This window comes from Gadus morhua, chromosome 19 (assembly GCF_902167405.1).
Source record: "Gadus morhua chromosome 19, gadMor3.0, whole genome shotgun sequence".
Classification (NCBI taxonomy): Eukaryota; Metazoa; Chordata; class Actinopteri; order Gadiformes; family Gadidae; genus Gadus; species Gadus morhua.
The window spans coordinates 15,511,135-15,537,298 of record NC_044066.1 but is presented as its reverse complement, the minus strand read 5'-3'; the positions used below and the strand labels follow the sequence as shown (position 1 = coordinate 15,537,298).

Below are 26,164 nucleotides of genomic sequence, written 5' to 3'. Positions count from 1 at the left end.
CCAAACAAAACCGCTTTAGACTGAAAAGGGGTACCCTAACCTATCCCAGAACCAATTAATTTGATTGACAGTCAAACCCTACTTCATTTGTAAAAAGAAAGCCAAACTTAACAATAACAATTATTGTAGTGCATGGTTAGACTATTGATTGTTGGATGATTGAATCATTACACATTTAAATAGGTTTGATAATTGCATCTCAGGTTGGTTGGTGAAAGCATATTGTGTATCCTGCAGTATCATGCAGTGTCAGGCAGGGATATGTGTGTGAGAGAGGTCTTATGATAGTGATGGGCATAATGTAAAATATATTATTTTATCTTATTAACTAATCAATATGTTGTTTTGCCACGGCTCCCATGCAAACTCTGTGGCACTTTTAAACGCTTCATCATGCAATAGAAGAAGCTGCAGCTTTAGGACCAACGTTTTTTTTATAGATTGAAATGCTACTTTCTATCCAAGTTATTATGGTTTTAAAACATGTTATAGTTTTTAAGTTTTATTGCATCAATAGTTTTCTCAAAGTGTAGCCCCACTATTGCAGGAATACTACTCTCAAGAGATGGCGACCAAAGTGCTGTAACTTCACGTTCCCCTTGACTCACAATATGGCGGCTTTCAACCTGATTTGACGTCATAATTTACGAGTCATTTGTGCTGTAGGTATGTCAAACTATTCGATTAGACTAAGGGTCTACAATGCATGAAATATTACTGACAATTATTATACTTTTAAGCTACCGCTTTATTTGTGGTGCATAGATTCATCATTTATATTTTGGGGGGAATAGAACTCGAAAAATTCAGTTTCATGTGGCCCTCTGTTGACAAGTTGGATGTTGGTCGGTAGTTTTGCCAACAAGACTTGAACGCACCACCTTACTCTGCATGCATCTTCACCAAGGCAATTAATTTTGACTGGCGTACCTTGTGCATGACAAACAACGACACACAAATCGGAATGAAACAAAAACATTATAGCCACCTACTGGCTACATCCCACATCCACACCGACAGATTTGAACGCACCATCTCCGCCGAACTCCGCCCCCTCGAGTGACGTCACGTGCAGGGTGTTTCCCGGCATGCAGCGGGGGTGATGTGGAAGGGAAGATGGCGGAGGGCGGAGCGGCTGGTGTCGAGACTCAGAGAGGAGAGGTGGCTGCGCTTCTCAAAACACCGCTACGGAAGGGGGACACTTGGTGAGGTTTCACCCCTCACTTTCTCCACACTCTCCCCCGGCGGCCAGCGGCCTCGGCGGGGGCTGTCACCGACCTGAAGCGCTCCTATCCCGGGTTAGGAACAGGCCGTGTTGACAGCTAGTCCTGGGCTATGTTACTTCGTTGGGATCAGTCTTGGATTTAGCATTCCGTGCTAACCTGGTCTTAACCCGGGTTCCGTCCTGTGGGTTTCACGTCGTGCGAGCCTCAGCAACGTAGACCCTGGCCCCCAGAGCTAGCCTAGCATCATATTTAGCCTAGCCCCGGTGTTAGCCTAGCCAGGTACATGGGAGTCAGGCTGGGAGTTAGCATCAGTGGTAGCCCGGTTCTTGGGAGTCAGCCTGGGATTTGCTCGCCATGGTAGTAGCCTCTCAGATATAAACTTTAGCCCCGAGCACGACCAGCCTGATTCATGAGATTGGATTTCGGAGTTCGCTGTTTGTTGGCCGCAGTGATTTAAAGATGAGCCATGCTTGCACACAAACTAAGGCTTGGTTGTAGGTGTCAGCTTCTCCAGAAATGTTATCTCTTCCTGATTTGGCATTTGTCCTGTTGTGATTAAGTCAAGTGATTCGTAGACCGACTTGGAGGGCGAGTCACTCTTGATGTCACCTCATCCTTTTTTAAAGTACCCTAGCTGTTTGCTTTATTCTTGAAATTAAAACACCAGCATTTTGTAAACTTTCTTGTATTAGCTCTAGATTATCACAGATTATTTACTGATAATTTATCAGCACATTTCATATCTTTTATTTACTGGTTATTTATGTGACTCTTGTTAAATTTAAGCATTTCATCGCCATTCATGACTTCCCCCTACTCGTGGTTTTTAATTCCGTATTTGACGGATACACTTGTAATGAGTGAGTGAACCTGGTGGTAGAGATTCTTCAAGTGGAGCAGGGTACTGAATAGGGTGGGGTCTGGGAACTACACCTGTCAGCCCCCCCCCCCCCCCGACAGCTGGCCCTGCAAGCGCAATCTCAACCAAACTTAGTAAAGTAGAGACTCTCAACTTGTCAGATGATTTCGAACTGAATGAATCGAAGAAAGTCGTATACATTTTTGTCAAATATTTGTCAACGGTAATGTTAGTCAAGGCTTGAACTTTTTTTGATTTGTCCGATTGTCATCCTGTTATTGAAACTGGGGGTGTTGTTTCTTTCCACAGGTACCTAGTGGACAGTCGCTGGTTCAAACAGTGGAAGAAATATGTTGGATATGACAGTTGGGACAAATACCAGATGGGAGACCAGAATGTCTACCCAGGCCCTGTGGACAACGCCGGCCTACTCCGAGGTTAATGCACACACCTTATATACCTTCCACAGGGCTTCCATATTACCTTCATCTTCTACCGCATTGTTCTAGAGCCGTTTCAGAGGAGAATCGGACAAATGGATATTGTTCTCAAGAGAATGCTCTCTGGCACGCTGTTGTTTTGCTGTTTTTGTTTTGTTTTGAGCGTCAGTGCTCGTGTATGTCGGGCCTAGCGTTCATACCACAGTTTCCGCCTCTCTCTTGTAGACGGAGATGTTCTGGCCATCAAGGAGCACCTCATCGACGAGCTGGACTACATCCTCATCCCTACGGAGGGCTGGAACAAACTGCTCAGCTGGTACGGCCTCAAGGACAACCAGGAGCCCATCTCGCGCAAGGTAAGGGCTCTGGTAGTTTGCACCTGGACAACAAAAACATGCTACATCACTGACTGGGAGGGTTTGGCCTAGTGTTACGGCGGTATGCGCTTCCAGGGGAGAGATGCCTGCCATGTTTGAGGTTCAATTTGAGAGTCCGGGGCTTTCGTGTCAGGAGTTTTGGATCTCTCGCCAATCCATATGGTCCCCAATGCGTGTATGAATTGGCCTTTCGATCGTGTATGGGTTCATAACTAGCAAGCTCTGTGATAAGAGGAAGCCCTGGCTTCCTCGTCCCATTGTGTAATTATTTTATGCCCATAACAGTACAATTAACGGCTCCCTGCTGAGCTGTGATTGTTGGTTTCGCAATATATACAATAATATAGCTGCTGTTCAGATTTCTATTAGCCTTGCTAACGGGTAGCCAGTGGCTAGGCATGCTAACAGGTAAACGAGGGCCCAACCGAGCTGAGCCTCAAATCTGGCTTGTCATGGCAACATGGCTGTCTCCCCCGCTCTTGCTCTCGCTGCCCCCGCCCTCTCTGCCATGTATGTGAAGGGGTATCAGATGGCCTCCTGTGTTCTATTTTGAGCTCTTGTGGGTGACAGAACGATGGAGCCAGCCCCAAGACCCGACAACCCGGAGGTCCGCTCTCTTTTACTTTCGCCTTTTTACTAACTTTTCTTGTTCGGTTCAACTTTTGGGAGGGTGGGCCAGGTTAAGGCGCCGGCCAACTAAGACGCCATCTTAACCCCGGGATTAAGGAGACGTCGTGGAGCTTGTCTCGCATACCCCAGGGCTGTTTGCTGCATGTCATAGTTGCCTGGCAGAAGGACGATTGGGACGAGACACATTCAGTTGGAATGCCCCAGGCTTGGACAAAGAGAGAGAGCAAGATAAGAGGGGATAATCTGTGCTCTTAGCGTTGTGTTTGATAAGTTTGCGTTTTTGTGTGTGTGTGTGTGTGGGGGTGAACTTTATGATTTTTGTCAATTCACGGCGAAGTTTGTCTTATACACACCGCTCTCAGAAAAGCAGCCGTGACGGACAAGGGGAGCTTCCCTCACAGTGGGGGGGACCGTGGTGTAAAGCAGGATTTATAGTCTCCTTGATGCGTTGTTAGTGAAGTGCGCTGGCAGTCCTCGTATTTAAAGTCTCTGTTTGGCCGTGACATGTTGTTGACAGGCAGGTCACACGCTCTTATTGTGAAACTTAAAAGTTGCAGAGATGTGCAACACTCTTGAGTGGTGGTCTAGGGTACTGATGACGTCATTTTCTATTCGCACCGGCTCGCGAACTAAAACTTTAAACTTTGTTTAAGGGGGAAGAGGCAATGCTTCTTCTATTTGTCTGTGTGTTCATGAGTGCATGATCATTATTACTTTGTTGGTGTGTGTGTTGGTAGAGGGCTGTGTGTGTGTGTGTGTGTGTTTGCTGGTAGGGCGCTGTGCTTGTGTTTGTTTGTGTGTGTGTGTGCGCATGCGCTATCACGACACTTCATTCAACTGGATTGTGTGCGTCAGTTTGGCAATTGTGGTGTGAGGTTGTGTGTGTGAGTGTAGGTTTGTCTGTTGGCATGCGTGTGTGTGAGGGTCTTTAGCAGGGAATAAATAGTCAGCCGGCCCCCAGCTGTCCCCCTACTAAATTAGGCTGCTCCCTGTGACTCCTCTGGCACACACGCATGCGCGGGCACATGCGCGCGCACACACACACACACACACACACACACACACACACACACACACACGTGTTTACGACCGTCTTTGTAATCCTCTGCTCATAGGTTTCCACGGCTTTTAGAATAGTTTTAAGGCCCCGCTATTTTGACCTTGTTTGATGATTTGCTATGAATTATGTGTGAAGGTGTTATGAAATGCTACGCTACAAGACTAGCTTCCGTCATCCTTATTTATGATTCCATGATTCCATGAATGGTCAATACGCAAATGTGATGTAATTGATGAATGCCATGTCGTAGAGTTAGCATTTATGTAGCCCATGTTAGGCAAAGTGTGGTGTTAATGATATCAGACCATGAGGACAGAGTAGGTTAGGTGGTATAATAGTTTTTGTTTGTGATGTGTATAGGGTTAGGGCTGGAATATCTCTATTCAGAGTTTGCTTTAAATCAGCAGTCGAATAATGTTGGATGGCTTGATTTCTGGCTAAAGGTTAGCTTGTTTTTACACCACTACTGCAACCAAAGGGTACCACGTTCTTTTTTTCACAAGTGTGTGGGTTTCCTTTTGAGTGCCACCAGTGTGATCTGTGAATCCACTGTAGTTTGTTTTGGTCTCCTGACTGTGGCTACGGCTCGGCCACACAGAGTTCATCCCGGTTCCCCTGGAAGTGGACCCTGTGGCCACTCCAACGCTCTGTACTACACACACATTGTGCCATGCTGCCCTACAATTATAATCAAGACGCTTTCCCTGATGGAATCACTGTGATGCCATGCTCCTGTCGCTCTGTACAGGGGAGATCATGGAGTCATTTTGTCTGTTCGCTATGGGTGGGACAAAATATTGATATGGCTATATCGTCGCCCTTCTTCGTGTGTAATGAGAGTCTATTCACTAGCTCAGTCAATAAAAATATTATTATTATTATTTAATTCTTTAATGACGAGTAACTGGAAAAACTGAGTTTGTACCATGAATAAAGACAGAAAGCAGCACTTTACCTTTTCATGGTCAATTTGTATTCATAGTTATATGAGTATATAGGATTTTCTAATAATATATTGATTATCGCTGTATCGTGATATTATCGGTGTCGTGGGCCATGTATCGCATATCGTATCGTGAGGTACCCCATTGATTCCCACCCCTACTGTCCACGGTCCATTGCTGTCACGTTGGGCCCCTCTGTTGGAGGGCATGTCTGTGTGTAACCGGTCTCTCTCTGTGTGTAACCGGTCTCTCTCTGTGTGTCACTGGTCTCTCTCCGGGTGTGTTCCAGGTGGTGGAACAGGGGATGTTTGTGAAGCACAGTAAGGTGGAGGTGTACCTGACGGAGCTAAAGCTCTGTGAAGACGGCAACATGGAGAAGGTGGTCACCAGGCCGTTCAGCAAAGCAGACCGCATCGGTGAGTCCTGGTTCCTACCGTACTACTGTCCCCCCCCTACACGGTGTACCCCCTTAGCCAGGGTGTACACATGAGCCCCCTGTACTGTTGTCATGGTCGCCGGTGTTACACCAGGATGGATATGCCACCGGGCTGATTTTATTCACAGTGATTTGGCTATTAGGTATTCACTGAGTATATATGGATACCTATAGTTAATGTAGGGAATTTGTATACAAATGTTAGTTAGTTAAACTTAGTTATGTTCCTTATGTGCTATCATTTACGCCTCTTAGACTCAAGCGGTTGTTCTGAATAGACTTTTCTGTACGGGGAAAGGGGGGTTGGGTTGGGACCAAGTATTTGAGTAACCAAATTATCCTTCGTGAGGGCTACATGTACATCATCAATGGCACTCTTTGAGGCCTGAACTAAAAAAAAAGGATGGAAACCAATTCAGAGAGGATCATACTGAAAGACAATAGAGAATGATACTCTGGATAGTATTACTATTTAGTAATTGGGAACAAACTGTTTTCGTACAGTAGGGATGTCCCCATGCCGCAGCATTCACTGGTTCTCTATATCTGTTTGAATACCAGCAATAAAAGGGTCATCCCACTTAACGTCAACAAACTAAAGCTGACAATTTGATGCACTGTGTCAACCACAGTGTTTAGCGAAATCAAATCTCCGAAAGCTTTTAGTGCTTAAGCTCTTTGTTAGTGTTGTGGTGTCTTACCTGTTTTATTTATAAACCATCATAGTGATCTACACAGAGCCCACTTTGATGACTATGCTACACACACACACACGCAAACGCACGCAGATCGTGGGACATCAGTTGCTGGGGCTGCGGCAGGTTCTGCGGCTGTGTTGAGGCAGGTGAATGGGGTAGGTATGCTCCAGGTGTTAACCAGCCTGGTATTCTGCAGAGACGATCGAGAAGGAGATGAGGAAGCTCTTCAGCATCTCCGAGGCCAAGGAGACACGGCTGTGGAACCGGTACATGAGCAACACCTTCGAGCCCCTCAACAAACCGGAGAGCACCATCCAGGACGCTGGCCTCTACCAAGGACAGGTGAGACTTTACCTGGGGAAGGTGTTGACTTTACCTGGGCCAGCGGAGAGCTTTACCTGGGCCAGGGGAGAGCTTTACCTGGGCCAGGGGAGAGTGTTTACTGGGGCAGGGGACAGTTTTTACCTGGGGAAGGTTAGGGCTTTACCTGGGGCAGGTGCAGGATTTACCTGGGGCAGGTGTGGGCTGTGCTTGGGGCAGGGGAGAGTTTTACCTGGGGCAGGGAAGAGCATTATCTTGGGCAGGTGAGGGCTTTTATCTTCACCTGACGTTTTATCAATGATTGGCTGAAGGTCTCACCGCTAATTGCATACAGAGGCGTTTTTTTCTGCGTCCGTTTATAAAAACCCTTGTGTATCAAAAACAAATTGAGTGGTTGAAGATAACACGGATATGTGAATTGATCTGATGAGTTTGACAACAGAAGGGACATTTCCCTTTCGGATAACGTCAAATCTGCTGTGCCCAGCGACTGGCCCAGGAGTTGCACCCGGGCCTTAACTTGGCCCTCAGAGAGACTGTACGAGCCCGGATGAATCTAGACAACTGGCTACAATAGAGCCAGGGGCTAAAGGCTCAGGGGGGTCGTTCTCTTCAAAGGGATTGTCGGGGCTTTTGCTGCGTGCCGCTGACAAAGCCCGTCTAAGTGGATCGCACCGGACTCTTCCGGTTACCGGACCATATCTTCCGATGGCCACACTGCTCTGCTTGTTGTTAGGAGGAACAACAGACAGAGTTGCACAGAGGTTGCCTTCCTTGGCCCACGCCTTCAGGTGCATGTCATCTTGCGTCTTTATTATCGATCGGGTTGGGATTTTATATCTTGTTATAGCCTCCTTTTTCCTTCAAGTTGCACTTTGAACGTCTAGGGTGTATCCGGAAAAAAAGTGTTTCCGAATAGTTGGGGGGGGGGGGGGGGGGGGGGGGGGGGTGTGTGTGTGTGTGTGTGTGTGTGTCAGAGACATTTAGATGATGTCTCTTTAAGACTTGAGTACTACCAACGCCCTCAAAACAGTGTTCACCAGTCACTCTGGTTCTCTATGCAGAAATCCCTGTACATTACCAAACAATGATTCATCATGAGACTAAAGCCATCAAAATGTACCGCTACACTTCCCTCTCTGTTCTTCACCCCCCTTCGAAATGCTAACTTAAAAAACTGTGTCTTTACCTTGGACTATTGTGGACACAGGACTTTGATTATGGTGGATACAGGGGTGTATTGGATACAGGTAAGCTCATGCTTCTCTCTATGTTCCCTGATGTTCTGCAGATTCTGGTTATCGAGCAGAAGAACGAGGACGGATCGTGGCCGCGTGGTTCCACCTCGTCTAAGTAAGTGTACAGGATGACTGGCTGAATGGGCGCTGAGGGGAAACCTTGGCTCTGTGTGTGAGGGTCAAAGGCCGGAGCCCCCCCAGCTGTGAGTTTTAACATCTGGCAGGAAGAAAGGAAGGGAGCCCCCCATTCTCGCTGGAGGGAAAGACACAAACCCCTCAATAGTCAAGAGAGCATATAAATAACAAGGAATGGTGGGGTTTCCGTCTGTCTGACACTGGGCAACTATATTTGATGTCTCTTACACAAATCGATTTAACACTATATATAATATTAAAAAAAGGGAATATTTACATTAACATTTCGGCATTTAGCAGAAGCTTTCAATCAAAGCAAATTACAATAGGTACCTTTGTCAGAAGAAAGAGAAACAATATATCAGTACAGTAGGGTTATTCACAGAACCAGGTGCCAAGCACCTACAATTGATAGGTTAACCCATTCCCCATATACAGTTACATTAATACATTATGTGTCTGTGTTTGGTCACACACATCACCAGATGCGCAGAGTGTATATATATTTCAACTGGTTTCGCTGTTTGTTCTTTCATATAATTATAATTGGCCTACCAGCATTTACCTGTCCATAATACAAATGCCTCTCAATTGTTACAAGATAGATTCAAATTGTGTGTTTTGTTGCGTTGGACAGACATCACCATAAGTGTTGTGAACCACTGCTAGTTTTGTTATTAGTTTTTATAATGGGGCATGCCGGACATAGTGTGGCATGGGCGTTAAACATATTTAAACATTGTCCAGTGTGTAAACAGGACTTACCAGGAATAATTTGGCTCTCTATGAACTATTGAGATTAGGAAGCAATAAAGGGGATATTGAACGTCAAACTGAACTCGTCATCGCGGATATAATTGTGTGTGTTCCGTCTGTCCAAGGCAAACCAAATATAGTAAACGTTTCTCAACCAATCAATCAAATTTGATGATGGGATATAAAAAATGGAAAAGAAGCCAGCAATGCAAATCAATATTTCAGCACACCACTTGTGAAAATGAATAGAAATGATATACAAGCAATATACAAAGCGATATACAAGCGATTTTTCAAAACTGATGCTACGTGAGCAGGTTTATAATGTGAAAACAATAAATAAATGTCAAACATGTATATTAGCTGTTCCACCTACATTGCAGGACTCGTCATCGCCTTTTGTCGAAGTATGAATAACCGTGCTCCTCTCTAGATGAATAATTTGCGCTGGGCTTTGTGAGACGTCCTCAGCCTTGGGTCCCTCTGTGAGCTTCCAGTCTGGGGACGAGGGGGCGGACAGTCTCTCCGATATTGTACATTTTGACTGCAGTCACCGTATAAGTACATAAATTCTGTTAACAATGTACGGTATTGTAACAACCAAGCCCCTCTTTAGCTGTAAGAATGAGCCACCCATCTATTTTAGACCGAGTGATGGTTGGTTATAGTAGTCTGTGTAGTTAAGCCTGGTATTGCGTTTACCCTACATTCATTAACAATCATTACAAGAGGATCTACGGCACGGCACAGCCTCTCTCTGTTCAGCCGGACTGCGTTGCCACGGCTGCGTCTCCCCGGAGCCCTCTGCTTCCTGTAAAGGCGGAGATGTCACCACAGCCCTCCCAGCTTATTTTAAGGGCTGTGATGTCAGGGCAGCCCTCTCTGCCTCTGTTGAGGGCTCCACTCGGCTCACTTCGGCCCAATCCCATTTCTACCCCTTACCCCTTCCCCTTACCCCTCCCCCTTGTTTTGAAGGGGGAAGGGGAAGGGGTAAGGGGTAGAAATGGGATTGGGCCTTAGCCTCCGGTGTCTGATCCAGTCTGAAGCGCTGGCGGACTCTCCGCGGCGTTAACCCAGCGTCATTGGTTTCGTCGTTCGTTTCGATTGTTAGCACTCCATCGATTTCTTCCATTGTGTTACATTGCGTTGGCAAACACACAGCGTTGCCCAGAATCGCCCCTTATTGTTTTCCCTCCTCGCTCTCGTTTCTAACCGCCGCTCTATTCTGCATCCTCCTGAAGGTCATCTGGCTCTTCAAATCTAGCTGCTTTGCCAAAGATCTCACCTTCATCCCTCACAAACAATCATAGCAGCAGCTTCAACGGCAGGAAGTAAGGCTCTCCTGGAAGGGGTGCGGTTGGGGTGCTATGACGCTAGGGGGGTGGAGGTTTGGGTGGAGGGGAGGCGGTTTTGCTGTGTGCTCGGCTGTCGTTTGAGATTTTGTCCAGCTGGGACGACCTGCACTTAACTCAATAAAGAGTTAACCACCAAGAGCTTTTCGGACAGAGACGCAAGACAAAGTGGTACCAAAGCTGGCGCATGTGGAGTGTTTTTAGTGTGGTGTTGAAGTAGAGCCTGGTGTTTTGTAGGTGCATGCAATGCACGTAGCTGCTTGTGTGTTTGGATGTGATGGGGACAAATTATTTAAATATGAAGGTCAAATCAGGACCTTCATGGCCGTCAGGACTGATGGGGATTTTGTGGTCTACGGAGGCGTGTTCTGATCACACCAGAGAACTTCTTCATCGTCTCCTGTGTTCTGAGGCGTTTTCCTCTGATTTAAACACGAAGCAAATCAAAATCTGCCATGTGTGTGTACCCACATGTCCATTCTATCCTCAAAAGCCTGTCAACTTTCTTTGGTTTATTTATATATTGCACTCTTTTATTCTGTATCGATACAGGGAATCTGTATACTCGTATATGAACCGTATATTTTTCTTCTCAGTCTGTAGCTCTTTTTTTCTTCTCCGTCAATCTCTCTTTGCCATTTAGAGCTGGGAGCTGCATATACACATGTTGTAGTGTGACCTTCAGAGTGGACACACACACACACACACACACACACCTCTCATCCTAAGAGGCCAAATGAAACACATTTAGCATATTAACGTAGGTTTGAGCCAGACGAAGAGGTGTGTGTGTGTATCCTCTCGTGTTGAGGAGCAGCAGGAGCGAGCAGGCCTTTAAATACTGCAGACTCAGCTTGATACAGTCCTTCAGCTGCTCTCTGCCGTTCATCCCCCTCTCCATCTCCCCCACCCTCTTTCTCTCTCCTACCCTCTCTCTCTGTCTCCCCCTCGCATCTTTTCTCTCTCTTCCTCCTTCTCTCCCCTGTCTCCCTCTCTCTCTCTCTTTCACATATTTATATATTCTGTGTGTGTCTGCTCAGTGCAGTAGTGCACCCTCTATGCTGGTGTCGCTATAAATAGCTCCTGCTAGCGGTGCTAGCTGCTAGAAGTGCTAGCCGCTATTGCAAGCTAGCGCTCCGGAGAGCAGCAGCAGCAGCAGCAGCAGCAGGCAGGACAGCGGGAGGAAGGGGAGGGGCCTAGCGGGCGGGACCATCGCGGGACGGGACCGGAGATGGGAGGCTGACACACGGAGAGGGAGGATGAGTGCGAGGGGATGCCGCTGCTGCTGCTGCATCCAGGCCAGGATCGGTGACGCGAGTCTGGGGAGGAAGGGTTCCTGAGCGCAGCCTCTCGCGTCGGGACCGGTGACTCTGACACGGACTTGACGCTGCTCCCGGACGCGCTCTGGGACATCACTCTCTCCGCCTTAGACTCTCGGCGCCCCCGCCAGGTGGACGTGGACTAGGGGTGGGGGGGGTTGGGGTGGGGGCGTGGCCAAGAGGGGCGATGTCATGCTCCTGTGCTGCTGGTGGTGCCTGAGACCCGCGCCAGTGGAGCTGGACAGCAGGAGGGTGGGGCTGGACAGCAGAAGTGCCGGACTTGACAACAAGGAGGCGGGGCTTGGTAACCGAGATGCGGGGCTTGGTAACCGAGAGGCGGGGCTTGGTAACCGAGAGAAGGGGCTTGGTAACCGAGAGGCGGGGCTTGGTAACCAAGAGGCGGGGCATGTTTACCGGGAGGCGGAGCTTGACAATGAGTATAATAATGCGGCGCTGGATGACCAGGAGGCGGAGCTTGATAACAGGAGGGCGGTGCTTAGCGACAGGAGGAGAGAGGCGACGGCCAATCCCGGCACAGCCACTGTGTACTTCAAGAAATGGGAGCCGGGGACGTCCCCCACTGACCTGGAGCCTTCACCAAGGTCTGGAAGATGAAATCCTGTTCAGCGAGCAGGTGTTGGGTCAATAGAAGGGAACGTCCTCTCTCTAGGCTCGCAGGCTCCTGAGAGATGTTACCTTGTGTTGGTGCGCAGCTATACTAGCATGGTGCTTTGCTGTAACTAGCATCATGGTCATTTCAGCGTCATAGTACGATTGAGTGTGTAAGTGCAGTGCCGTGAGGTGTTTTCCTTGTGGACTTGGGTTTCCTTGAAGTGAAGAAGAGTTGTTAAGCTGTTAATGAAGCTAATGCTACATTTACTACTCATTAGCATCTTACCGCTGGTGTACAACAAAACATGCCTTGCAGGCGCCAAGCACACAACAGCACTAACCTTTGCCTCTCTGTGTCTGTTGTGTGTGTCTGTGTGTTCCTCAGTGCGAAGAACTCCAGCTACAGCCTGTCGTCCTACCAGCCTTACACCAACAGCTACGACAACTCTGACCAGGGCCGACAGGGCACTCGGCCTGGTCTCTGTGGCCTCTCCAACCTGGGAAACACCTGCTTCATGAACTCTGCTGTGCAGGTACTTAGCCTAGCTGTTACCTAACCATCACCTAGCTGTAGCCTAGCTATCGCCTAACCATCACCTAGCTGTAGCCTAGCTATCGCCTAACCGTCACCTAGCTGTAGCCTTGCTATCGCCTAGCTGTAGCCTAACCATCGCTTAGCTGTAGCCTAACCATAGCTTAGCTGTAGCCTAACCATAGCCTAGCTGTAGCCTAACCATAGCCTAGCTATGGCTTAACCATCATCTAGCTATGGATTTACCATCACCTAGCTGTAGCCTAATCTTCCCTAGCTGTAGCCTAACCATCGCCTAGCTGTAGCCTAACCATCGCCTAGCTGTAGCCTAACCATTGCCTAGCTGTGGCCTAAACATAGCCTAGCTGTGACCTAGCTGTAGCCTAGCTGGAGCCTAGCCATCACCTAGCTGGAGCCTAGCCATCGCCTAGCTGGAGCCTAGCCATCGACTAACTGGAGCTTAGCCATCGCCTAGCTGTAGCCTAGCTACAGCCTAGCTGGAGCCTAGCCATCACCTAGCTGGAGCCTAGCCATCGCCTAGCTGTAGCCTAGCTACAGCCTGCTGTGCAGGCCAATTGCTGGCCGACAGCCCGCTACAGCTGAGTTACATTCAGCCACCAAAGCACATTTCACTTTCTCAACGCTGGCAACTTTAGACTTGTGCAACTCGGGGTATTTTTGTGCTGCAGCCTGTCATGTATCCTAACGGGCTAGATCACTTTTTGTTTAACTTGCTTACCACCTCTTCTTCCTCCTCCTCTAGTGTTTAAGTAACATCCCTCCGCTCACCCAGTACTTCCTGAAGAATAAGTACACAGAGGAGCTGAACGAGGACAACCCCCTGGGGATGAAGGGGGAGATCGCCAGGGTCTACGCCGAGCTCATCAAGCAGGGCTGGTCGGGCAAGTTCAGCTACGTCACGCCCCGGCCCTTCAAGGTAACCGGCTAGCGGTGAGCTACGGCTCAGGGCTACGCTACTTCCTCTGATCAAGACTCAGTTGTTCAGAGTTCACTTAGACTCCGCATAGCCCCCCCACCCCATTAACGCACTTATGTATGTTTCATCTCCTGGGACTGAATGTACGCCCGTATTGTAAGTTGTACCACCTAGAACTTAAAACTAGTACTTAGTATTGTGTAGCGTCTTATCCTAGCTATCTCTGTTGTGTCTGGGGAATGGGTTAACCTAGCGAGTGTTAGTGCTTGGCACTTGGTTCTATGAAAGTCCTTACTGTACCGACGGCGATATATCGTTGTTTCTCCCTCTTCAGACAAATGTACTAATTGTAAGTCACTTTGGATAAAAGCGTCTGCTAAATGCCCTCAATGTAAATGTAATCTTTGATGGTGTGAAGGGGAGTTTGTGTCCAATATGGTGCCTTTGGTAATGTGACCACAACGATGGAGTCATACAGGCGTGTCCCTCCTCCAGACGCAGGTGGGCCGGTTCGCCCCCCAGTTCTCGGGGTACCAGCAGCAGGACTCCCACGAGCTGCTGGCCTTCCTCCTGGACGGTCTCCACGAGGACCTGAACCGCATCCGGGAGAAGCCCTACATCCCGCTGAAGGACGCCAACGGCCGGCCTGACCAGGTGCGCTCCCTCATGCATGGATGGATGGATGGATGGATGGTCTCACAAACCAGACTTTAGATGAATATCTCAAGTCTTTAGATTCAATTTAATTTAATTAGTATCGCCCTTAATCACAGGTAAAGTCTGAAAGTGCTGAACAGGCCATTTATTTATGGCTCCGAGCCCCTCAGGGGGCAAGAAAAAAAAAAGAGAACTTAATTAGCAAGAAGGAAACCTTGAGGACAAAACAGAGTGGGAAATCCCTCCTTCCAGGGATGATCAGGAACGCAATGGGCGTCATAATTGACATGCATTCAGGCACAACATTTTAAATCGTGATGGGGTGCTGGCCGTTTCACCATAAGTGAAAGTCAAGGGAAACCAATTGTAGTCACTGCGATATCCCAGGCACCAGTCACAGTCCCCGCAGTACGCTAAAACTGACAGAATAATGAATTAGAAGGGGAATGTGCATCAGAAATGATGACAGGGCCTGCAACACCTCCTAGCTCAGTGATTAAGCAGCGTGGTGTTACAATCCAGATATTTCTGCCAAATGTCTTGTTAATGTTATTTACAAGACATTTGTCTTGCCACATTTCGCTTTGGATTAAAGCGTTTGCTAAACGCCCTCCTAGGGCTTATAGCAGACGATTTTATCCAAAGTAACTTACAATAAGAACATTTGACAGAAGAAAGTGAAAGAATATATCTCGCTGTCGGTGCAAATGTAGATATGGGCCGCAATTTAATTGCGCTCTTCCCTCTCACCGAATCCGGTTTGAAGTAGTATATCAAGTAACAAATAAAATAATTCTGAATGCAAACCTCTGTCTATTCTTTTGACGTTGATATTCAGTATAATTCAGGTCTAACGGTTTCATGTTGGAAGATGCTGTTGTGCTGGGAGCCAGGCTGATCTGCTGCGGGTCACTCATCGTTTTCTTCCAGGTGGTGGCGGAGGAGGCCTGGGAGTCGCACGTCCGGAGGAACGACTCCATCATCGTGGACATCTTCCACGGCCTCTTCAAGTCCACGCTGGTGTGCCCCGTCTGTGCCAAGGTCTCGGTGACCTTCGACCCCTTCTGCTACCTGACCCTTCCTCTGCCCATGAAGAAGGAGCGAACCCTCGAGGTGTACCTGGTCCGGGTGGACCCCCTGCTGAAACCCACCCAGGTGAGAGCATCCCGGCGCTGCCCCCGGGTCACTGACGCCGGTGTGTTGACGACGGTTCACTGGACATCTGTGCCATGTCCCAGCATGTCATTCAAAGATATGCTATATGCACACTTCTATGTATTATCTATGTTGATTTGTCGATTTTTTATATTATTATTTCGCCATAAACAATAAATACATTTTGTTTATATTAATTGGGATTAATACTATATATATGTAAACATATTCCTAAGCGGATGCATTAAAATGTGTATACTTTATAATATGTGTATGCATTATAATGTGTGTATACATTATAATATGTGTATGCATTATAATGTGTATACATTCTAATATGTGTATGCATGTGTATTACACACATTTATATATACATAGCATAATATACACATATTATAAGGTATACACATTGTGTATACCTTATAATATGTGCATGCATTATAATACGTGTTATATTATGCATATACCTTATATGTGTATACATTATAACAAGCGTATACATTATAATATGCGTGTGTGTGTGTTGTCTCTGCTAGTACAAGCTGACGGTTCCCAAGGTGGGCTACATCTCTGACCTGTGCACCTCCCTGGCCAGCCTCTCCGGTGTGGCTGCCGACAAGGTGCGTCCCTGCCAGGCCTGCTGGCTGGCTGCTGCTCTGAGCGTGGCCAGAGAGGCTTCTGCTGTCTCATTGTTGGCTCTTCCCTTCCGCAGCGATGCCTCATAATTAATCCAGTTTGTTTTCAAATGTGTAGGGTTAATGACCAAATAAAATCAGTGTAGTAAAAAGCTACCTTATTGCAGTTTAATATTGTAGTTAATCTTGCTATGATGCTTTTTAAATTGGAGATTTCTTTGGTAATGAATCAGACAGGACAGGACATTAATTCTGGACCAAGCTATATTTAGGCGTCTGAATACTCGGCCCTTCTGACGTACGTTTGACTCCCTCCTTCTGGGTTCCCCTTGTGCCTCCTGCAGATGATTGTAACGGACATCTACAACCACCGCTTCCATCGTATCTTCGCCACCAACGAGAACCTCAGCAGCATCATGGAGCGGGACGACATCTATGTGTGAGTCAGCCAATCGGCGACGAGCATCACTAACTGGTGTCTGCAGCTGAGCCAATCACAGGCCTCGGCCTTAATGTGGGAGTCAGAGTGGGCGCTAGATAAACAACAAACCAAACCCCGTTTTTGAAGGCAAGAATTTCCCCTCTGTGATTATTAAAGTAAATCTCTTATAAGCAATTCAGTAGGAGCACATAAAGAACAACGTTATGATACCTGATCAAACCCCTGCCCTGAAAACAGTGTCATGGTCGCCCTCCCAACCACCCAGGCCCTCTCTGGGTCTGGGTCGGTCCATTGCTCTGTAAACAGCGCAAGGGTCCAAGCTCTAACCGTGGCTCTCTCTGGGTCTGGGGGCTTCCAGGTTCGAGCTGGCGGTAAACCGGCAGGAGGACTCGGACCACGTGGTCTTCCCCGTCCACCTGAGGGAGAAGTTCAAGCAGTCGGGCTACAACCACGCCAGCATGCCTCTGTTCGGCCAGCCCTTCCTCATCACCGTGCCCAAGACCATCAGCGAGGACAAGCTCTACAACCTGCTGCTGATGCACCTCTGGTAGGTCTGCCGTGAGGAGGTCCACCTGCAGCTGACTGCTGTGGCCTCTCTTTGGGGCCCTCGTTGTTCTGTCCCCATTGGTGTTCGACCCATTTGTTGTGGTCAATTCAGTTGGTCGCAATCTGTGACCTCAGCGCTGGACGCTACTTAATTCAACTCAACAGGGCGGCACGTGGATCAGGAGGTAGTGCTGGTAACCGGAAAGTCGCAAGTTCGATCCCCGTCTCCTCTTAGCTGAGTGCCGGGGTGTCCCCAAGCGAGACGCCTCACCCTTACTGCTCCTCGACCAATATTGTATAGCGCCTTGATGTTAGGAAAGCGCTGTATAACTGAAGTCCATTAAACATTTAACTCACTGGAACTTTAGGATCTGATTCCGTCAGTTCTTTTTTCGTGTCAACCATTTTCATGAGTTCACGATGTACTGCGACTCTGTGACTTGTGAAAGCGAACAGCTATGCACACCGTTCCACATTTGTACAATGTAAGGTCGGGTACAAAACAATGCACCCTTGCCATTTTACCTTGTACAATCCAAGAGAACAAAAACTACAGAAACTATGCTAGGACAGAGTCGAGCTATGTCATCGGAAAAGTAGTTCTTACTTAGTTTGGCTCAGTAAGGTTCACAGTCTTGTACTCTTTCAAAAGGAAAATCGATTTCAATTACACTGAACTATGCTCTTGTCAAATACAAGAAGTACCAGTGGCTTCAGAGTTTCATCTGAACATTTTTCATAAATTCTTCGTCAATTTGCGTCACATGGTTTTGTTTTGATATTTTCCCTCTGCAGTCGGTTTTCACGCTCTCTGCCGGCAGACGAGGACGGCCAAGACACCCAGACCTCTAAGCACCACGTCGTCAACGGCAATGCCTCTATCGCAAGCACATCCAATGGAAACGCCACAGCCGCGAGCGCATCCAATGGGAACGCATCAATCGCAAGCGCATCCAATGGGAACGGCCCGAATGGCGACGCCTCTAATGGCCTCCAGGAGGAAGGTTCGCCCAGTGAGTCCGCACTCCGATACTCAAGACAGAACCACACGGTGTTCCCACTGCGTTCACACTGCAACCACACACACCCTTTATACTCAGACAGAACCACACTGTGTTCACACTGCAACCAAACACACCCTTTATACTCAGACAGAACCACAATAGTTTCACACTGCAACCACACACATCCCTTTGATGCTCGGACAGAACCACACCGTGTTCACACGCATCATCATTTCACCTGCACAACAATCACACAGGGGTTATCTTTCTTTTGTTACCAAGATTAATTCTTGGAGCCAGTTCAGCGGTGGAGATATACTCTATTCACGATGTTATTCCCAGAAAGAAGCTCATAAATAGTGATGAGGAGGTTAATGGGGTCTCAGAGCTAGGTAAGCTCACGTGCCGCCACCACAACAAGCTAAGCTGCTCGGTCTTCCCCAGGTGAGATGGAGACGGACGAGCAGGACGAAGAGTCCAGTCAGGACCAGGAGCTGCCCTCTGAGAACGACAACAGCCAATCGGAGGACTCGGTGGGCGGGGACAACGAGCTGGAGAACGGCGTGGTTGGTCCGGAGAGCTCCATCAAGCCCCAGCAGACGCCCGGGCGACACAAGACCAGTCTGTTCAGCATCCAGTTCAACAACATGGGCAAGACTGACTTCGCCGTGCTGAAGGACGGCACCCGGCAGATCTGCTTTGACGACGGACACATCCGACTCAGCGGTAAGCGCCGCGGGCTAACCTTGTGTCGTCCAATTCATAACAAATTATTTGTCCATTTACAAAATGTTTTATTTTAGTATTTTGTTAAAACAAAACTTTTGTCAATGCACATGTGTTGAACCCTTATATGACCGACACACAATGGTTTTTATAACCATTGTATAAATATTTATTACCCTTTACATTTTCGGTGATTGGTATCGTATCGGCCGACCAAAAGAATTTACAAATATCGGTAACTAAAGGATACGTTGAAGGTCCTTGGCGGTTATAAGGAAATGGTTGTACAGTTTGTGCTTATTAAGTGAGGAGTTTGATACGTATAACTACTGGTCCTGAACTCAGTGATGGTGGTTGATTGGTTGTCCTTGGTCTCTTCCCCAGACCGCTCCTATCTGTCCCTGGACTGGGAGCCCGATATGAAGAAGAAGTACTTTGATGACCGCGCAGCCGAGGTAAATCTTGGGATCCACCACAACCAAGCGAAAACATTTACATTTACATTCAGGCTATTTAACAGACGCTTTGATCCAAGACGAAATTAGAATGAAAATATGTGAAATTGTCAGTATCCATGCAAAATGACGTACATCCTAAACAGCCAGATTCTACTTCATTAAGAGACATAAATGTCGGAGACGTGCCTTCAGGGCCCGGTCGTGTAGAACCCACGCTGTGCCACTCTTTATCGTACCAGCCGTGCTCCTTCCTCTCCTCTCAGATCAATAATCCCTCAAGGTCATCCTCAGTCGAGCCAGCGCAGTCGGGCCCGCTACACCGCGGGTTAGCCTAGTGCCTCACGACGGCCATCTTGTAACGTGTCCTGTTGTCTGTTTGGCGGCGAGCAGGACTTTGAGAAGCACGAGAGCATGGACTACAAGCCCCAGAAGAAGGCCTTCTTCAAGCTGAAGGACTGCATCGAGCTCTTCACCACCAAGGAGAAGCTGGGGGCTGAGGACCCCTGGTGAGATAAACACTTTCTCTTCAGATCCCATAGAGCACAAGGAAGTATCCGTGACAGACACAATGACTTACACTTGGTTTTTAATACATAACGGTCAAGGGTTATCAGAGTCCAATGTTGTCCTTTTATTTGGTTTAAAGCATGCTGAGATGCTATGTGTTTTTTGTTTTTTGGGATTTTTCTTCCAAACCTACTGCTATATTCTTTGACGTGTGTGTGTGTGTGTGTCATGATAACAGTGATGCATTCTCTTACGTTTGTCGGCTAGTATGGGGACGGCCCTACTGTTTACCTAAACATACTACTGATGCATCTACTGTGCATCATGTGTCCGTCCCGTGTAACCTTATTATTCATGTGGACCTATAACTCTAACGTGCTCTCGTGTGTGTGTAGGTACTGTCCGACCTGTAAGCAGCACCAGCAGGCCACTAAGAAGCTGGACCTGTGGTCTCTGCCCCCGGTCCTGGTGGTCCACCTCAAGAGGTTCTCCTACAGCCGCTACATGAGGGACAAGCTGGACTCCCTGGTCGACTTCCCCCTTAGGTGAGCCCACATCCATCCATCCATCCATCCATCCATCCATCCATCCATATACTTACATCAGCGCACCCATGTGCGCGTGCACACACAATTCTGCAGTATCTTTATGTACTGATGTAATTGCATGTATGTAATGTAAATTCGACATGGTTTGACTTGCTTTCCTGTGTGTCTCTGTGTGTGTGTGTGTTTTGTGTTCTGCAGTGATCTGGACATGTCCGAGTTCCTGATCAACCCCAACGCCGGGCCATGTCGCTACGACCTCATCGCCGTCTCCAACCACTACGGAGGAATGGGGGGTGGACACTGTAAGGCTCCCGGACCTCGTCATTAACATGAAAGCATGGACCTGAACCTGGTCTCCTTCCGGAGGCGCCACTATCCCACTTATCTCTAGTACGAATCACTTTAGCCCCAGCTAGCAGAGCGCCTCACGTCTTTAGCCCCATCTAGCAGAGCGCCTCAGGACTTTAGCCCCAGCTAGCAGAGCGCCTCAGGACTTTAGCCCCAGCTAGCAGAGCGCCTCAGGACTTTAGCCCCAGCTAGCAGAGCGCCTCAGGACTTTAGCCCCAGCTAGCAGAGCGCCTCAGGACTTTAGCCCCAGCTAGCAGAGCGCCTCAGGACTTTAGCCCCAGCTAGCAGAGCGCCTCAGGACTTTAGCCCCAGCTAGCAGAGCGCCTCAGGACTTTAGCCCCAGCTAGCAGAGCGCCTCAGGACTTTAGCCCCAGCTAGCCAAGCACTGAAATTTCAGCTAGCTCAACACTTCCGCAAAGCCAAGGCGGCCCTCACTGCGCTGGTTTTTCGATGGGCACAGATGGGTCCTGCTTGCCACGCATGTGCAAGAACGTTGGGAACGGTTTGGGAAATATCCCACGGCGCTCGTTATGACATAGGTCCTCCACTAGTAGACGTAGAGGTGTGACGTGTTTGGAAGAAGAAGCAATGACAGCTAGCAACCCGGCTCCGGCTGGCTTTAAAACGTCCATGATGGGAGCGTCTCGGTCCTCATCGCTTTAGTCACATGTTAATGGAAGTCGTTGATGGCGGCGTGTTCCCGTGTCTCACATCTGGTCTCACATCTGGTCCCCTGCAGACACCGCCTACGCCAAGAACAAGGAGGACATGAAGTGGTACAACTTTGACGACAGCAGCGTGTCCCCGGCCAACCACGACCAGATCGTGGTCAGTGTTCCTTCGTTGTGTGTCAGAGACGATTCCCCGTAGAACCTCTCCTGCTCTAGCCTGAGGGATGTCTTTACATTTAGTATTTGCGCTGCACAACCCAGATTAAGAACTGGAGGGCTGCAGTAGATATCATATTTCAAAGTGCGTTCTAATTCTGTGTATGTGTCTGTGTGTGTGTGTGTGTGTGTATGCATGTGCGCATGTCTGTGTGTGTGTGCCTGTGCGCATGTCTGTGAGCGCGTGTGTATCCGTGTGTGTGCGTGTGTGTTCTTGTCTGTGTGCGTGTGTGTCCTTGTGTTTGTGTGTATCTGTGTGTGTGTGTGTGTGTGTGTGTGTGTGTGTGTGTGTGTGTGTGTGTGTGTGTGTGGATGCCTCCCCAGTCCAAGGCGGGCTACGTTTTGTTCTACCAGCGCCAGGACACGGTGAAAGGCACCGGCTTCTTCCCTCTGGACTGCGAGGAGGAGGAGGAGCAGGAGGAGGAGCAGCAGGAGGAGGAGAAGGAGGAAGAGGAGGAGGAGGAGGAGGAGAAGGAGGAGGAGGGAGGAGCACATGACAGGAAGAGCGTCGCCTCAGCAACCGCCGCCGCCGCTCCGAGCGACGAGGAGGAGGAGGACCTGAATGAGAACACGTGCAGGAAGAAGGACAGTGGCGAGGAGGCGGTGCCCAGTCGAGACGTTGCCATGAGAACCAACTGAGGGCCGGGCGCTGGAGACATTCTGCAGGGAGAGGGATGGAGCCACGGGGAGCTCTCCATCCAAAGCCATACAGAAACCCAGCAGGACAGCCCCCCATCTCCCCCCCCCGACTTACCCCCGACTCACCCGTCCCCCCGCTAACACGCTAACCCCGCTAATGGGTAAATCCAGGTAAAATGCTAACGGGCTAACCAAGTTAATGGGTTGACCCTGCTACTGGGCCCACCCAGGAGATAGGCTTACCCAGCTAACGGGCTAGCTCCGCCATGCTAACCCCCGGCGCCGCCAGTGGGTTAGGCCAGGTTGTCAGGCACCGACCCGCGACACGCAAACAGGCTATTCTTTGCTTGTTTTACCCAGCTGATGCTAACGGACTCATCTGCCTTATGCCATTGGGTTAACCCATCCAGCACCAAACTGGCTAATGTGCTAAAGCAGGTATCTGGTTTGTGCTGTTATGCTAGCCAGCGTGGGGAGGACCACCTTGGCTGTCCTGTAGCGCTAAGCTAGCTGGGGCTAAATTGGTCTAAAGCGCTAAACTGGCTGGGGATAAAGTCCTGTAGCGCTAATCTGGCTAGGGCTAAAGTCCTGAAGCGCTGAGCTAGGTAGAGCTAAAGTCCTGAAGCTCTAAGCTAGTAGGGGCGTCCTGAAGCTCTGAGCTATAGCGGGCTTAAGTCCTGAAGCGCTAAACTAGCTTGGGCTAAAGCGCCTGTAGCGCTAAGCTAGCCGGGGCTAAAGCGTCTGTAGCGCTCAGCTAGCGGGGGCTTAAGTGGCTGCAGCGGGGAAGACCGGCCAAAAGGGGGCGCTGCTGTGGCTGTCCGACCGCGAGGGTGCGCAACGCAATCAGGGTCTCCCGTGGATGGACTCACTGTGTGCCAGTGTGTATGTGTGCGTGTGTGTGCACTCTGTGAAAGCATCATTAGTTTATCCAATTTTTTTTTAAGAATATAATTATTTTCTATCCTTTAAAATACAGCAGGCCAGCGCGTTGCGTTCGAGATCTCTCTCGCAGCCTTTTGTGGGTTTTAAACACTTGGGATATTTTTTGAGGATCCCTCCGGACGCCATATCTCTCCTCCTCCTGTTCCTCCACACGTTGAGCTATGTTTCCTCATGTACATATTTTAACACTGGTTTTCATGATGTGCGTGATGCGGATGTTGAGTTTGGATTGAACACTCACAACCTTCCACACCCCCCTCCCGCCCCATTTTGTTTTTAAATATGATTTTATTATTGCCCGACAAACTGCAAATATGTCGAACACAAAATGTCTGACCATTGCTTGCAAGCTGCCTGCTTCACAACCCTGCACCCCTCAACCTGGTGGACGTTGGAGAAACTAGATTCAAACCGATCAATGCGGGGATGGGTGACAGATCATGTCAAATGACTTTCCATGGCACCGAATTGAGCGACCACGAAAGAATAAGCAATTGTAGAACACTTGTAGTGTTGTTTGTTCCTGCTGTTCATTTCAATCTTTGGTTTGATTTGAAAACTAGCCAAACCTTGCTAGCCGTGTGCTGCTGCTAATACACTAGCTTATATCACTTACGTTGCGTCGCCCGCGGACAAATCACCACTGTATCGGTCTCTGGTCCGGCTTACTCTTTCTGACTGGTTTTCTGAACCACTGCGCCATTTGGGAGAGTTTTTGACGGCAGGATTTTCAGCAAGCAGGTCGCATACCTTGCTAGTTTACCACAAGTAGTGCCCAAATATGTAGTTTTTAGGCATAGTATTTTTTTATGCAAAGTTAGCTGCCTACCTCATCAGTTCTGCTTCTGAGTTCCGCTTTGATGAACCGGTTTAAGTTTCTCATGTTATATTCTGCATCTCACTTTGCTTCCTCATCTTTCTCGCTCTCCATCTTTCTCTCGCTCTCTTGCGCTCTCGCTTGCTCTGATCACCTCGGCCTTAACGCCTGATCTCAGTCTCCAGCCACCTCGCTTCTTTCTGCACTACGGCAGTGGATGCCACATTTCGCTCGGTCATCTCGCACCGTTATTCAAACCACCTCCATAAGTCGCTTCGTTTCTCAGCCACTAGGGGGCAGAATGTATGCCGAGTTCAGTGAGCGTTCATCCCTCCCCCACTCCCTCCATTAAACTGAATGTGATTATTTCATCTTTAACGTTAGCTGGACATGAACACAGACTCTGCTGACTGCAAATGCAGAAGGGGGGGGGAGGGAATGCCCAAAATGCCGCCCAGCTTTCACCCAGTCCTCATACAATAACATGGTTGATCAATCGGACATACAGTAACCTGATCGGACATACAGTAACCTGATTGGACAATACAGTAACCTGATTGGACAATGCAGTAACCTGATTGGAGATGACATACAGTAACCTGATTGGAGATGACATACAGTAACCTGATTGGACATACAACAATAGCCCAGCAGATGTATAACCGTCACCTTTTCATTGCTTCAGTCGAATGCGCCGACCCCTCTTTTCTTTTTGGTCCAGTTCTGTCCGCAGGGAATACTTTGTAGGAATACTTTGACTCACTAGGTGAAGACCGCTTTCCCGCTCCGATCTAGGACTGCGCGCTTTGACCCCCCCCCCATTCCTCGCCGAGCGGCTTTTTGGGCAGAGGGGGCGTGGCACTACTGCTCCAGGCTTCTACGGTACTGTACATACGAGTTCACTCTGTGAGTGCACAATTTGATAAAGTTTATTTATTTATATGTACGCATTTAATAATAAACATTAAGTATTTAAGGGGCGGGAGCTTTAAGGGTGTGGTGGGCGTGCACCGGGGGGGGAGGGGGCGGGGTATACCGGCCCCTCCCCTGTCTGGCCCCGAGCTTGGGTTTAAAAGGGGGATATTTTTTTAAAAGATTGCTTATGTCCTCTGCGGACCCGTTTTGATGACACGGACCCGGACTTGCATGACGTCATGTGGGTGGGGGTGCAGGGGAGGGGGTCCAAGTTTTGCTGCACTTGAGTTCACGTGGGTTTACATTTGAAACGTGCATGTGTATTTATACACAGTCTTCAATAAAGTTGTGTAAAAGCAGACCCGGCCTCTTTGGTTTGTTCTTTAGGAGTCGTTTTTACAAAAGGGAATAATCTTGTTGAATGTGCAAATGAATGACTGAATAGGGATTCAATGATACGAATCAAAACTTATTTCTTTTCTTCTATTCTGTGCTCATGTATGGTTCTTTATTTAGCCCTCAAATGTTCTGAAATGCATATTTAATTTGTCCTCGACCTTTTCATCTTGCCCCTTTTGTCCTCATTGTATCCTAGTCTGAAGTAAAACGAATCATACAAATAGTGGGTCAAGCCATCGAAAATGTCTGGATTACTGCAATGGTTCATAGATCATGTGTTCATGCATGGATCATGTGTTCATCCTCCATGTGCGCACGACCACCCCTAGTGGTCGCCATACCAACGCATCACTCCTCCAGCCAGCACCCACTCGGTCCCTCCGTCCAATCAGAAGGCGGAGAGGACGCAATGGACACACCCATTCTGACGCTACGCGCGAATTTTATCCACGGGTCCTTGTGAAACTCCTTCATTTTCCACGCAGCGGGACAAGGACAGCAGGGGCCCGGAGCAGACATGCGGGATTCAGGAGGACACAGAAGATGCGTTTCTGCGGGGTCTCATCCCCGGACCCACGGTGGATTTACACGCAGGACCGCGTCGCCGCGCCGGATTCGTGCCGTTTCTTCATAGCCAGACGCGGGGTGTTCCTCCATCAAGCAGGGC

The 26,164-nt window shown here is 48.6% G+C and overlaps 1 protein-coding gene across 4 annotated transcripts; it reads left to right on the top strand.

The window, feature by feature from the left end:
• The first annotated feature begins 1,075 nt into the window (after window positions 1–1,075).
• Window positions 1,076–25,459, top strand: usp15 (ubiquitin specific peptidase 15). 4 transcript variants are annotated; one of them, XM_030341663.1, is made up of 22 exons: window positions 1,076–1,205; window positions 2,395–2,522; window positions 2,751–2,881; window positions 5,826–5,952; window positions 6,867–7,012; window positions 8,283–8,344; window positions 10,362–10,451; window positions 12,789–12,936; window positions 13,699–13,872; window positions 14,368–14,526; window positions 15,460–15,684; window positions 16,221–16,304; window positions 16,664–16,758; window positions 17,120–17,308; window positions 18,103–18,320; window positions 18,756–19,037; window positions 19,422–19,492; window positions 19,886–20,001; window positions 20,398–20,547; window positions 20,749–20,852; window positions 21,638–21,726; window positions 22,110–25,459. In XM_030341663.1, the coding sequence occupies exons 1-22, from the start codon at window positions 1,117–1,119 to the stop codon at window positions 22,422–22,424; spliced, it is 3,192 nt and encodes a 1,063-aa protein (XP_030197523.1). In that variant the 5' UTR covers window positions 1,076–1,116; the 3' UTR covers window positions 22,425–25,459. The 4 variants fall into 4 exon arrangements, with proteins under 4 accessions (XP_030197523.1, XP_030197524.1, XP_030197525.1 ...); XM_030341664.1 differs by lacking the exon at window positions 10,362–10,451; XM_030341665.1 differs by lacking the exons at window positions 1,076–1,205; window positions 2,395–2,522; window positions 2,751–2,881 and adding an exon at window positions 3,442–3,509.
• Window positions 25,460–26,164: the final 705 nt, after the last annotated feature.

Coding starts and splice junctions, on each gene's coding strand:
- usp15 (XM_030341663.1), top strand. CDS start 1,117: ATGGCGGAGGGCGGAGCGGCTGGTGTCGAGACTCAGAGAGGAGAGGTG. Junction 19,493..19,885: donor TTGATGACCGCGCAGCCGAG/GTAAATCTTGGG, acceptor GGCGGCGAGCAG/GACTTTGAGAAGCACGAGAG. Junction 20,853..21,637: donor AGGAATGGGGGGTGGACACT/GTAAGGCTCCCG, acceptor GGTCCCCTGCAG/ACACCGCCTACGCCAAGAAC.